Below are 13,726 nucleotides of genomic sequence, written 5' to 3'. Positions count from 1 at the left end.
GGCAAAGGAAGGGGATCGGAATCGTTTACAGCATTCCGATTCTTTTCATAAGGACAACACTGAAGTTCCAGAGATACTCTGGTAATCATTCACGATCGATTCAATCCCAAAAGGGTGGACGAGATTTCTCTCATCATCAGTTAACTGCCAAAAAAGTTGTTAAGTTCACCTTCCTTGTTCAACATCAGTGATACATAAAGGGTTGTCGGTTATTTAATGTTATGGCCAATCGTCCTCATCCTTTGTCTTCAACTTCCTACCTCATTTTTTTTTTTTTTTTTTTTTACCAGATGGCATTTGCACTGCTGAGAAACGACATGCATGTAATGCTGCACAACGAGCGCAGCCTATTCACTGAGCTTCACCGCACCTCACAGCTGATATTTACCCTGCACGCAGTCATAGGCATTCGGAAACCGCATCAATGCCTCTGATCCTTAAGGGTTAGTCAGGACGGGAGACAGGAAGCTGATGCTTTGTCAGCCTCGCAAGCAGCCGGCGTTTTTTTTAATCACCGCACGCATCCAGACGCGGCGTCCAAGGGCGATTCATTTTGCATCAGCGCCACCGTTTTGCGAATTAGGTTCATCGTTTTTGGAGTTTTGGGGATAAGTGTGTGAGTCGTGCATGATCTCAATAAACAAAATGGCAGTTTGCATGAAATTTTCTCAGACGTAGTCCGAACAGGTGCACCGACCGGTGTTTAAAAACGTGTTTTGTCATTGTTGGATGTTTTTTTTTTTTTTTTCTTTCTTGTGCAGCCTGATCAGCGATGGTCATATCGACCTGGTGGTAAACCTTCCCAATAACAACACCAAGTTCGTCAAAGACAACTTCCTCATCCGCAGAATGGCTGTGGACCACGGCGTGCCCCTCATCACTAACTTCCAGGTCGGTCCTGTCTTACACACTTTGTTTCATGGAAGGTTTTTGGTATTAAGTGAAATGTCTATATTAATAAAAATCCCAGACTTAACCAGACGGCCAGCTCGGTGAAATTGAAGCTTGCTCGTTTAATGGTTTGTTAATTTGGCTGATCTGAGCTATGAGCTATGTGCTTTGTTAAGTAATCAGATGGACAGGATGATAATAAAACCGTTTCTTGCCTTGGAATGAAACATCTCTTTCTCTCACAGGTGGTGAAGCTATTCGCCGAGGCCATTAAATATTCAAGCGAATTGGACACGACCAGTCTCTTCCACTATCGCCAGCGGGAGGCGGGACAGTAGGGTTAGAGATCCATCCTCTCCCTAAAACCTGTTCCGAAACCACGCTACGGAACGCACAATGACTCGTACAGGTCCGAAGCGAACCATGCACACTAGAGCCTTTCAGATGCTCCTCGGCTGGGTTTCCGAGTCTGCCTCGAATTTTTTTTTTTTTTTTTTAACCCATTTCCAGGTTAACTTTCCTGTCGACTGGACTTGGGATTAATTTCAACATTTTATTGCTTAACCCTAAAGGGGATCCCAGACCACCAGAGCCTTTTATAGGTTGTGGATTCCTCGTATTATTTGTTGCATGTTTGTGTGTGTTTATAACACGCAGCCTGTTTATTCAGGCTGTAACGGACTTCTATGCATTTGAAGAAGCGCTTTTTTTCGATGGCTTTCCAGCAGTCTTACTGTCACGTCAACGCCGGAATCGGTGTCTCTTCACGCGGAGCGGCCTAGAAACGCGGCTGCGAACTTTAGTATTCCCCGGAACCAAGAGCAGCCTACAAACATGGCCGCCGAAGACTACAACAGCTAACCCGACAGCCGTGACAAACTCTGTCACGTTCCCGGGCGCCATCTTACTGACTACACATCCCTGAACTCGCTTACACAATCACGCCAACAGTATATACAGTAAGGACAGTCATTCCACCACCACAATGTGACGTATACGCATATTATATCTCTCTCGCCATAGTGCTTTCTGTTTACGATTCCTGTTCTGGTTATATGACCTCTTTTGTCTGGTTTTAGCCTTGGTTACTCTGACGGCACGTCGCCACGACAACCGCCTGTATCCTGACTTTGATCTTGCCTTAACGTGTCGGGTTTGTCCGCCTGTTTGTTTTAATAAACCTCCGAACCCGCAACTCCGCCACCTGACCCTTATGCGTTTTTGTCTCGATGTAAATTCAGCGAAAGAAGGAGCGAGAGATTCCTCAAGCAACGTCAAAGCGTGACTTATACTTTTCCACATCTCATTATTCTTGAGTTAGTACATACTACACCACACACACACACACACACACACACACACAGAGTAAATCCCTCTGAGAATGGCTGTGGTTCTACTGTATTATAACGTTTAAGTAATAAGTGCTCTGAATTGTGCTTTTCATTTGCATATAGCACATTTTTATGAAGCTTTTAAATGACATTTCATTTCGCACTTTACTCGTGAATTGTTTTCATTCCCTCGCTTTGTTTAGCCACTTTACTGAGCGAGGCTTTCGGGCACACTCGTGGGAGACGTCGAGCGTCTTTTAAAACAAACAAACAACAGAAAAAAAAAAACACCCTGGCTTAATAAAGGCGAGCAGAGCGAGTTAATAGTGTTTTCCTCCCCGATGAATTGAAGTCTGATTGCCATTGTTTATCAATTGGCGACGAGAACGTAGCATCGATCAAGGCCCGAGTCTCTCACCGCTCGTGCTTTCCGAATCTTTCGAGGAAACATAATCAAGCCGCGTGGTTCGTCCGCTGCGCACCACTTCGAGAGATCTATACCGTTTACTTTATGCTAACTGTCAGCGCTTAACGAATACCGAAGTCTAATACGTCAAGCGGGTGTACCGGAGTTGATTATTTTTGAAACATTTTTATTTTCAACAGCACGTCACGGAGTGTTTTATTCGTCTGACAGCACAGCGATCTGACAGCGAGTACAGTTTAAAAAAAAAGTCAAGAAAATCATTTTAATCATTAAAGACGATTGGCACGTAGTACTTTGTGTCCATTTATAGTTCCGCTTAACGCTGTGGAACGTTAGAACCTATTTCCTTTAAATAGGTACACGTAATCATGCTCTATTTTGTAAGCGATAGATAAATAGAGGTCAGTTTGCCAAGCGGACAGGACGTTTTGTTTCTTGTGCTCGGTTTGAGTAAAGTTTTACCAATTTGAAACACACAGGACGTCGGGGTTCTGCATCGGTTTTGCTTCGGAGCACATTCTCTCATACAACTCCATTAATTGTTTGATTGATTGGGGAAATTAAGCCCATGGTCCACCCCTTACCCCCCACCCCCCCAGCAACACGAGTATGTTACCTAATCGATAACGCTGCTTTTCTCTGCCCGCAGATTAACTCATTCATTAAGCAGGCTGATTAATCCTGCGGATAAGCGAACGAGGCGCTCGCAAAGCAACTTGGCGGAATTCTCCGAAGGTCCAAACAGATCGCTTCAATTAGCTCCGAGTGTTTTTCAACCTTCTGCTGCCCTGATCGAGTTTGAAGACTCCTTCAGCGTTCCTCAAGCGAGTGGAGGTTAATTTGTTTGAGAGTGCGAATCCGATTAAAGGCAGAGAGCCTGGCGGCGCTGATGAGATCCTTCTTCTCAGTCGCCGGGCCGTTAACCGAGCCAGGGAGACCGATAGATTTTACCGAACGCGCGCCACAAATGAGTAAAACGACAGCTTCGAGTAAAACAATCTGACTTTTAGACTCGTAAAAGACGATGAATTTTTGTTTGGGTTCTTTTTGTGCTAAGGACGACCATAAACGCCCGAATAAGTCACATTTACTGACACATTTCATGTCGCAAATAAAGTACCGTGTACAAAAATACACATTTTTAAAAAGCCTAACATATTAGTCTTCAATTTAAACAAGAATGTGCGCTTTTTGAAGGGGTAATGTTAAGAATGGAATAATGGGGGTGTGCTGTTATAGGAAAACAATCAATGACAGGGTGGCGTGATGCGGCCCAACGTGAGGCGAAGTTACTGTATTTATTTCCAATAAGAGTATTTTAGTCTAGTCTGGTTATATATATACTACAACAATTCATTAGTGCTAACAATTATTCATTATAGAAAGACACGTCATATTTAAAAAAAAAAATTATAATTAACCACGGAGCATTTGAAGCTTTCTGGCAGAGGCAGTCAGGTTTTCATTTCATATCTGTTGATATTTGATAGAGTCCATGATGCCATGTATCCTAACAAAATGTCCAGGTCCTCTGGCAGAAAAACAGCCCCAAGACATTAAAGATCCCCCTCCATATTTAACCGTGGGCATGAGGTACTTTTCCATACGGCTACCTCTCTGTGTGCTCCAAAACCACATCTGTGTTTATTACCAAAAAGCTCTATTCTGGTTTCATCTGACCATAGAACCCGATCCCATTTGAAGTTCCAGTAGTGTCTGCACACTGAAGACGCTCGAGTTGGATGAGAGTAGAGGCTTTTTTCTTGAAACCCTTCCAAACAACTCGTGGTGATGTCGGTGACTTCGGATTGTAGTTTTGGAGACGTTCTGACCCCAAGACACAACTAACTTCTGCAGTCCTCCAGCTGTGATCCTTGGAGATTTTTTATCCACTCTAACCGTCCTCTTCACTGTGCGTTGAGACGATACAGACACACGTCCAATTCCAGGTCCATTCATAACATTTCCAGTCGACTGGAACTTCTTAATTATTGCCCTGATGGTGGAAATGGGCATTTTCAATGCTTGTTCTATTTCCTTATAGACACGCCCCATTTTATGAAACTCAACAACCTTTTGCGGCACATCACAGCTATATTCCTTGCTCTTACCCATCGTTATGAATGACTAAGGGAATTTATACCCCTGTGAAACAGGAAATCATGATTGAACAATTTCCTGTTCCTAATCACCCAGCTGTACTAAATAAATGTAAAATATCAATGGGAATATACTTCAAATACATTTTTCTCATATGAATTCATAGGGGTGCCAATAATTGATGCACACCTATATATATATATATATTTTTTTTTTTTTTGATAAACCTGTGTTGTGTTTGCAGTTGTTTGATATCCATGACAGCAGAGTATTTTTGTGAAATTTTTGAACAGCAGATCAAAAGGTTCAACAATAAAGACAATTGTTCACAGCCTTCTTTGCTCATATTTACCGAGGGTGCCAATATTAGTGGAGGGCACTGTATAAACTAGCTTGTATGATAATAGCTGATAAAAAAAAAACCTGCCTAAATAATGTAGCTAATTACATTTATTGCTTATATTTGTAGTGATCGATAGTAGGTAACCTGTGTTAGCACAGAGACAGCGAACCAAATGTATAAACGCACGTATTTCTTCACTTTTGGTGAGTCACTTAGTGGAACAGGAAAACTTTCATTCTCGCTTACTAACACTTAACTATGTCGTTGTGTTGCCTCTGGCTGGTGTGTGTGTTCAGGCTGAACTCCTGCCGCACTGATGCTGAGGGAAATTCGGCACATCCAGCTTGACAACACTGTCAAAATGTCTTACTACTAGTCGTTTTAATACTTTTCTGACCACAGGACACGGACGCGCTGTAAGGCAGAGGCACGATTACTCCGAGTGAAAAGAAAGAAAGTGTGTGTTTTTTTTTTGCTCCCCCCCCCCCCCGCAGTTTGAAAGTCAAGCGAATGCTCTTCGAATATTTGATATTCCGTATGCAGCGAGAACCTTTAATTATACATTAATCAGTTTCCGGGCTTTTTCTCCTCAGTGTCATCCCGCGCCGTCCTCGGGGATCCACGTGCTGGGAGAGACGCGAGCGGAGGTCATCATTAAGTAGTCACACAAGACTGAGCTTTTGATTGAATTTAGCTGGCAAAGTCGAACGCTGGAATGTGATAAGGCAAAGATTGCAGCGTAGGATACTTCTACGAGGATAGTTTAATTAATAGGCATTTAAAGGGAAAGAATTCAAAGCCATTGTCTTTTTTTAAAAAAAATTTAAAAATTGTATTAAAATCCAGCCACTAGTGATGAAATATACATCGGCATTATGATTCTCCTCCCCTGTATCAGGAGGATGAATGTGACTTCCTATATGTCCATATTTGCATCTGATTATTCCGATAATGACCTTCAGAGAATGACCGCAATGACCCGTTCTGGCCCACGTTGTATTTGGGTGTAACATCTGCCAGGTCTGTAACTACAGACTTCATCTGGAAAGTGTTAGCTTAGCCCAGCGGTGTCCAATCTTATCCGCAAAGGACCGGTGTAGGTTCAGGTTTTCATTCCAATCAAGCAGGACCCACACCTGATTCCACCTGTTTAATCAGTTGATCTTGGCATTCAGTAGACTCATGTGTGTGTGTGTGTGTGTGTGTGTGTGTGTGTGGCTTCTGCTTGATTGGAATGAAAACCTGCACCCACACCAGCCTTTTGCGGATAAGATCGGACACCGTTGGCTTAGCCCATTTGAATCGGATCGTAAACGGAAACACCTGCAATTTTGTGTTCATGACTGTGAGGTCCTACATTTAGAGTCTAAGGTTTAAACGACTGAAGGACTCGGATGGCAATATGTATAATCATTAAACGGTGGAACATCGTTCATTAACACGTTGGACTATTTACACTTTGGTGTAAATTGGGCTTTCCTACATTACCCACAATGCCATTCAACTATCTGCTGGTTAAAGCTCTGAGCAGAAGGTTAGGGGTTCAAGCACCTGCGTTACCAAGTTGCCACCGTTGGGCCCTTGAGCAAGGCTCTTAACCCGCTGTGCTCCAGGAGTGCCGCATAATCTCTGACCCCAACTTCTTAACAAGCTGGGATATGCGAAGAAAACATGACTGTACCGTAATGCAAATATGACAAATAAAGTCTTCTTCTTATTATTATTATTCTTCTTCTTCAGTGGGAGTCCAACATCAAAACCAGGACGAATTCCATGACACAACAAACCAAGGAGTGTGAAGGAACAAATGCTTGCTAATGGCAACGGGGGAAAAAAACAACAACTCACAAGTGACCTTAAACTGGGTTTCTAATTAGATGATGGAGGAAATATTTGCCTTTGATTCCTGCGAGGTTTGATTTGTCTTGGATAATGCAAAAGTGCTAGAGACAATAAAGACAAAGGATTTCGTCTGATCAGGTACCAGACAAATGTAATCAGACGAAACCCTTTGTATTTCTTGCCGTCAGCTCTCTGTATCCTGTACACTAGGAACATTTATAACCATTGGTAACCATGTTGATGACCACTGATATCCTCTTTTCTCCTGTTTTAAGGTGAGGAAGGTGGGGTACTGTATATATTTTCAAGGTTAGTAAGTGGCCCACAGATCATAGTCATTCGTGTATGTTGTTTTGAACGCACCCTCGTTGGGATGCCAGTCCATCACAAGGGACCAAGCACCCTCATGCACACACGTTCACACTTACCAGTCCATCTACTGGTATGTTTTTGGGAGGTTGGAGGAAACCGGAGAACCTGAAGGAAACCCAGAAACAAGACCGCGAAAACCAGAAACCCAACCGAAAGTCTGGAAACATGAGAGCAAATACACACAAGCAAAAAAAAAAAAAAAAAACCCAGAAAATTCAGAAGCAGGACAGCAAATTTGGGAAACAGGACACCGGAGGGAAAGATAAGTCTATCTCTGCAGAAAGACAATGGGACAGACAGTAATCTAATCCAATTGTGCACAGTCAGCTATTAAAGCCTCGCCTGGACAAGCTGACTTGACTGGACCTTCAGCACGATCCCACTAAAATCTGTCCAACAAAGCCATAAGCCCTCGTGATCCCCAGAGAAGCCACCTCGATGCCACTACACATTTATTGCGATTGCTACTGAATTGTCTGAGAGCCTTCTGAGAGTCCCATGACTCTCTATCAATACCACGTCTGATTACGCTGCCACTTCATGGACTTTTTCCTCGTGATAGTCCAATCAACAAAGAGCATGTTCAGTAAAGCCCTCCCCTTTCTATTTTGAGTTAACAAAACAGTTGATGTGTCTGAATTCGCTGTCGCGTTTTTGGTTTTGCTTTCAGGTTGCATGGAACGTGCCAGTAAATCTTGGTTGCGAGTGTGGTTTATAAACAGAGACAGAAAAAAAAAAAAACGCCAGCGGACAGATCAGAATCGATTCCCGCTGTCAGAGTGAAGGCTGATATAATGCCGTAGGAGTAGAGAGGTGACCCGGTGAACTGACCCAAAATGGCCTGAGAATGAGCAATAAAGGCACTGAGGGTGAAGGATAGTGATGATGAGAGAAACCCAGACAGAAACGACAATGGAATACTCATCGAGAACGTGTGCGTGTGTGATGTTTCCTAATGACGGAGAGGAGAGTGTGTGAGTTTTCCGTGTGGCTGAATTGCTATTCGGTGTTCGGCGTTCAGCCTCGGGCAAGAAGGAGACAGTTGTAGTACATCCCCGTATGCCATGGGTTACGAGAGAAATATTATACTTGTATGTGTAGGTTCAGCATTGTTCATTTAAGTCGTTGTGGTGCACTGCGTTCGTTTAGGTCCTTTTAAAACACGTTTGTATCTTTCAAGCTCGTTAGAGTTCCGTTATAGTGGCTGATCAGTTATACAGATATCTAGGGTGTTTAGATTTATGCATTCCTTTTCCATACCGCTGATCCTACACAGGGTTACGGGGGAGCCTGGAGCCTATCTCAGGGAACTCGGGGCACAGGGCAGGGACACCGTGGATGGGGTGCCAACTCATCACAATTTGGAAATGCTAATCAGCTCATAATGCATGTCTTTGGACTGGGGGAGGAAACCCAAGTACCCGGAGGAAACCCCCAAAGCACGGTGAGAACATGCAAGCTCTGCGCACACCGGGCGGAGGAAGGATTCGAACCCCCAACCTCGGAGGTGTCAAGCTGACCTCTAAGCAACCATGCTTCCTGAGTTCAGACCTGAAGAGAAATACACAACATCGCATGCGCTTATGAGAAAATAAACAACGACAGGGTGGTGTGGTGCAGCTTGACTTGAAGTGGAGGTGCTTTTTAGTGTTACCACCCTGAAGTTGATGAACTTTCTAAGCGTTTAATTCCGTTTATACCGAAGCAATTCTCTAACACTAACAATTCTTTAGTTATTAAAGAATGGAACACCATACCTTAGAGCTGTTTTAGTTCAAACTAATGTTGTAGAACGTGTGCAAAACAAGTCATGGCTTACACGTCGCAGCTTTAAACAGCCATTCCCTCATCGGCGCTTCCCTTTTTTAAAACGAAAAGTATGATACCATAAACGTATAGCCTGTCGTGCTACACAGAAGCCGCAAAGCACAAAGTGTTCTGTCCTGAAGATGCTTACTGTACATGTCACAGCTTTACTTCTGAGAGTTACGAAGCGCTGACACTGGAGGCTCCTTCCAGAAATGTTCAATCCCAGACTCTTGATAGCTCAGTGTTACTCTTGGATTGTTTTTTGTCTCGCTTGCGACTTTGAATTAACATGTCTGTCAACTAGCTAGTGAGCACGAGTGAATGCCAGAATTTAAATTTATGTCTGAACAAAAGGTACGGCTCGGAATCGAGGGACCCGTATAGCTGTTCGATGGTGACCACTGACCTAGAGCGTAACATGTTTCTAGTGATATTATACCTACTCCAACCACTAGATGGCATTGTGGATTTGGTGCCTTGGTTAGCAACAATAGAAGGAAGAGGGTTTATGATTAGTGTGCTGGCTACAAACAGTTTGTTTAGAACACTGGTTTGTTGTGTTGTTGGTGTTTTGCAGCTGTTCAATCTTTCAGGATTTACAATGGATTGTTGTGGTTTGACTTCCATTTGGAAAATTCATGTTAGAGGTAGTGCAAAGAAATAATCTGTGTGGGTAGAAAACAGTCTGAGGCAACATCATTACATTTACAATATTATCGCTCAGAAAGTTTGAAAAGCATTAAAAGCTTTAACTTAGGCTACGTTAGCAAAGTAAGATTGAGCAAAGTCAGGCTAAATCATGGATACTACTACTACTACTATTACTACTACTACTACTACTACAAACAAAAAGTATGAACAATACTACTTTTACTACTACTCCTGCAACTACTACTAAGACTCCTACTATTACTACAACTCCTATTAATAGTACTTCTACTACTCCTCCTACTCATACTACCTTTACTACTACTCCTACTAATTCTCCTGCAACTACTACTAACACTCCTACTATTACTACAACTCCTACTAATACTACTTCTACTACTCCTCCTACTCATACTACCTTTACTACTACTACTACTAATTCTCCTGCAACTACTACTAACACTCCTACTATTACTACAACTCCTACTAATATTACTACTCCTCCTGCAACTACTACTAACACTCCTACTATTACTACTACTACTACTAATACTACTTCTACTACTCCTCTTACTAATATTACTACTACTCCTGCAACTACTACTAATACTCCTACTACTTCTACTAATACTCCTACTATTACTACTACTACTCCTGCAACTACTACTAACACTCCTACTACTACTAATACTACTACTATTACTACTACTACTCCTGCAACTACTACTAACACTCCTACTATTACTACAACTCCTACTAATACTACTTCTACTACTCCTCCTACTCATACTACCTTTACTACTACTACTACTAATTCTCCTGCAACTACTACTAACACTCCTACTATTACTACAACTCCTACTAATACTACTTCTACTACTCCTCCTACTCATACTACCTTTACTACTACTCCTGCAACTACTATTAAGACTCCTACTATTACTACTACTCCTACTAATACTACTTCTACTACTCCTCCTGCAACTACTACTAACACTCCTACTATTACTACTACTACTACTAATACTACTTCTACTACTTCTCCTACTAATATTACTACTACTCCTGCATCTACTACTAATACTCCTACTACTTCTACTAATACTCCTACTATTACTACTACTACTCCTGCAACTACTACTAACACTCCTACTACTACTAATACTACTACTATTACTACTACTACTCCTGCAACTACTACTAACACTCCTACTACTACTACTACTACTACTCCTGCAACTACTACTACTCCTCCTACTCATACTACCTTTACTACTACTCCTGCAACTACTATTAAGACTCCTACTATTACTACTACTCCTACTAATACTACTTCTACTACTACTCCTGCAGCTACTACTAACACTCCTACTATTACTAATACTACTTTTACTACTACTAATACTCCTGCAACTACAACTAATACTCCTACTACTACTACTACTACTACTACTACTACTCCTGCAACTACTACTACTCCTCCTACTCATACTACCTTTACTACTACTCCTGCAACTACTATTAAGACTCCTACTATTACTACTAATACTACTTCTACTACTACTCCTGCAGCTACTACTAACACTCCTACTATTACTAATACTACTTTTACTACTACTAATACTCCTGCAACTACAACTAATACTCCTACTATTACTACTACTACTAATACTCCTACTAATACTACTACTACTAATCATTTTCGCTAAAAGTGGGCAGGACTTGTTCTTCCAATATTAAACATTATGTGCTTGGCTTCTTTTCTTCTTCTTTTTTTTTTTAACACTGATTTAAAATATATATATATATATATATATATATATATATATATATATATATATATATATATATATATATATGTTTGTTTGTTTGTTTGTTTGTTTGTTTGTTTGTTTGTTTATTTATTTATTTATTTCACAGAGATGATGTTGAAACAAGACAGAATATAAAGTAAAAACGTAATGGCTGCCGTGTTCCCTCACTTGTTTACAGTTCCGCCTGCCATCAGTAGGATCCCCAAACGATGTTGCGTCTATTTCCATGAACATTATTTAGATTGCTCATTCTTTTAATGAATGTAAATGAACTCAATTTCACAGTGGTAGCGCTATAAAATCTTAAGATCTGATGATCTGGCTTAATAGAATATTTATTTGGTAAGTACTGAGCATGAGAGCTAAGCTTTGGGTAAAGTTCCTCAGGTTTAAAGAAGAACAAAACAAAAATGAGTAGCGAGAAAACAAAACATTTTAGCTTCTCTTAATGGTGCCACACCGCAAGAGACAACAGAAGCTCATCAACGAAGATGTGCTGGTTGTGGCCTGGAGCTTCGAGATGGCTCTGAGCTGATGAGGGCGAGGTCAGGAGCTCTCTGAATAATGCACACCGTGCGGCCGAAAGTCTTCTGCTCGCCGAAAAAAGGAGAAATTGAAGCGCTAATTGACGACGGTTCCTCCCACTGAGACAAATGAATAATCCATGGGCAGGGCCTGAGTCCTGCCATGAGACACGGCGCTGTGACTGACAGTTAAACGAAACAGAACTTGGCCGTAATGGAGGAAGTGGCAGCTCACACAAGTAGCAGGTGTCACCACTGGCTGAAAATAGCCTTGGGAGATTACATCAATATGTCTCACACTAGCAGGAAAGAATCGCTAATGAGCTCTCTATGACTGTGGACAAAGCAAATGAGCTTTGCTTATAGTTTTTAGATTTTACTTAAGTAAAAAAAAATACATTTAAAATTCAAGTCATTGTTGTAGCGTGGCAATTCCCCTTCCCAGCACTAACGCTTACAACGGTGTACATTTCGCATATAAAGGATGTTATTTTTGACAATGAATAACTCGATTTTTGTTTAGAACCAAAGCTATCAGCCTTTTGATGATGATAACCTTTCTTTAAGAACTTTGTTGCAAGCAGAACGAGTACAAATGACTTGGATCGTTGTAATTTAAACGTATTTGTCTTACCATTTTTTTTGTTAGCATTCTCCATGCATTGCTTTGATTTAGCATATACACATTTACAGACAAAGACGCATTAGTCTACGCCTGCATCTAGGCCAAACCGAACATCCTACAGTATCAACACGTGTTCAAAACTCTATGAGCTATTATTTGTTTCAAATAAAAAGCTATTCAGTATTGCCGCCCACAACCACCTCCATTTTCTTCCTTCTATTTCTCCTTTCTTTATACTTTTTTATTTATTTTTTTTTATTATTTGAAATTACTTACTGCTCAGAATTGCTTCAGTTCACCATAATTTCGAGATTCTAATTAGTCTTAGATTGTGTTTAGAGAACTGGGAAATGCGTCTGGGAAATTTTCCTTTGTTGTACTTTCAAGGGAGAGTTAATGTACATGAAAAACGAGGCGTCTTGCGGTCGCCGTCATCATCATCATCGTGAAAATTGTGCTTGTCTTATCAGTTCCCTTGTTGTTGGCGTCGTTGTTTTTAGGGTAGGGGGTGGGGTGGGGTGGGGGGAGTGCAATTAGAGGCGTCGAGGATGCAGTTAGTATTCCAAGGGTGAAGGAAGATTCTCTACGGTCCAGTTATGGTAAAGCTCGACTAATGCCCTTAAGAAAATCCTAGGATTTTGTGTTTCTCCTGGGGAGGAAGTCGTCTACTCCTAATTACTGCAAAAAGCTTATTAAGAGGGTGCACTTGTGAGATGGAAACTGGAAAATGCGCACTCGCTATTTACAGATTACTGCCGAGGCCTAATCTTACCCTTCGTTATACCCGCTAATAGCAGGCATAGCATCCAAACTACGGAAATATGAATAGTATTACCCGAACTCAGATTGCTTCTTAACATCATTTTTCTTTTTTGTACATGTTTCTTAGACTGACTGCATTGAGGTGTGTATATTAGCACTCCTGAATATTAGCATTTATACTAAGCCTTGTGTTTATTTGTGGCTCCTTCCTACGAATTTCTTACAATTGTTTCTGCCG

General features: G+C 41.4%; 2 protein-coding genes across 3 annotated transcripts in view; one reads left to right on the top strand and one right to left on the bottom strand.

The window, feature by feature from the left end:
• Positions 1-2,300, top strand: part of cps1 (carbamoyl-phosphate synthase 1, mitochondrial) — a 54,541-nt gene extending 52,241 nt beyond the window's left edge. Inside the window, exons 37-38 of one of the 2 annotated variants that reach the window (XM_053626227.1) lie at positions 762-891; positions 1,137-2,300. In XM_053626227.1, the coding sequence (XP_053482202.1) occupies positions 762-891; positions 1,137-1,229 (223 nt within the window). In that variant the 3' untranslated portion in view covers positions 1,230-2,300. The other variant, XM_053626226.1, reaches the window with a different exon arrangement.
• A 7,298-nt stretch (positions 2,301-9,598) lies between these two features.
• LOC128609371 (uncharacterized) lies at positions 9,599-11,372 on the bottom strand. Its single transcript, XM_053627902.1, has 2 exons — positions 10,497-11,372; positions 9,599-10,375 (listed from the first exon to the last, which is right to left on the bottom strand). Exons 1-2 carry the CDS (start codon positions 11,251-11,253, stop codon positions 10,173-10,175), a joined length of 960 nt encoding a protein of 319 aa, XP_053483877.1. The 5' UTR covers positions 11,254-11,372; the 3' UTR covers positions 9,599-10,172.
• Between the last annotated feature and the right edge of the window lie 2,354 nt (positions 11,373-13,726).

This window comes from Ictalurus furcatus, chromosome 6 (genome assembly GCF_023375685.1).
Source record: "Ictalurus furcatus strain D&B chromosome 6, Billie_1.0, whole genome shotgun sequence".
Taxonomy (NCBI): Eukaryota; Metazoa; Chordata; class Actinopteri; order Siluriformes; family Ictaluridae; genus Ictalurus; species Ictalurus furcatus.
Note: the sequence above shows the minus strand (reverse complement) of the source record. Positions and strands in the feature narration are given on the sequence as shown.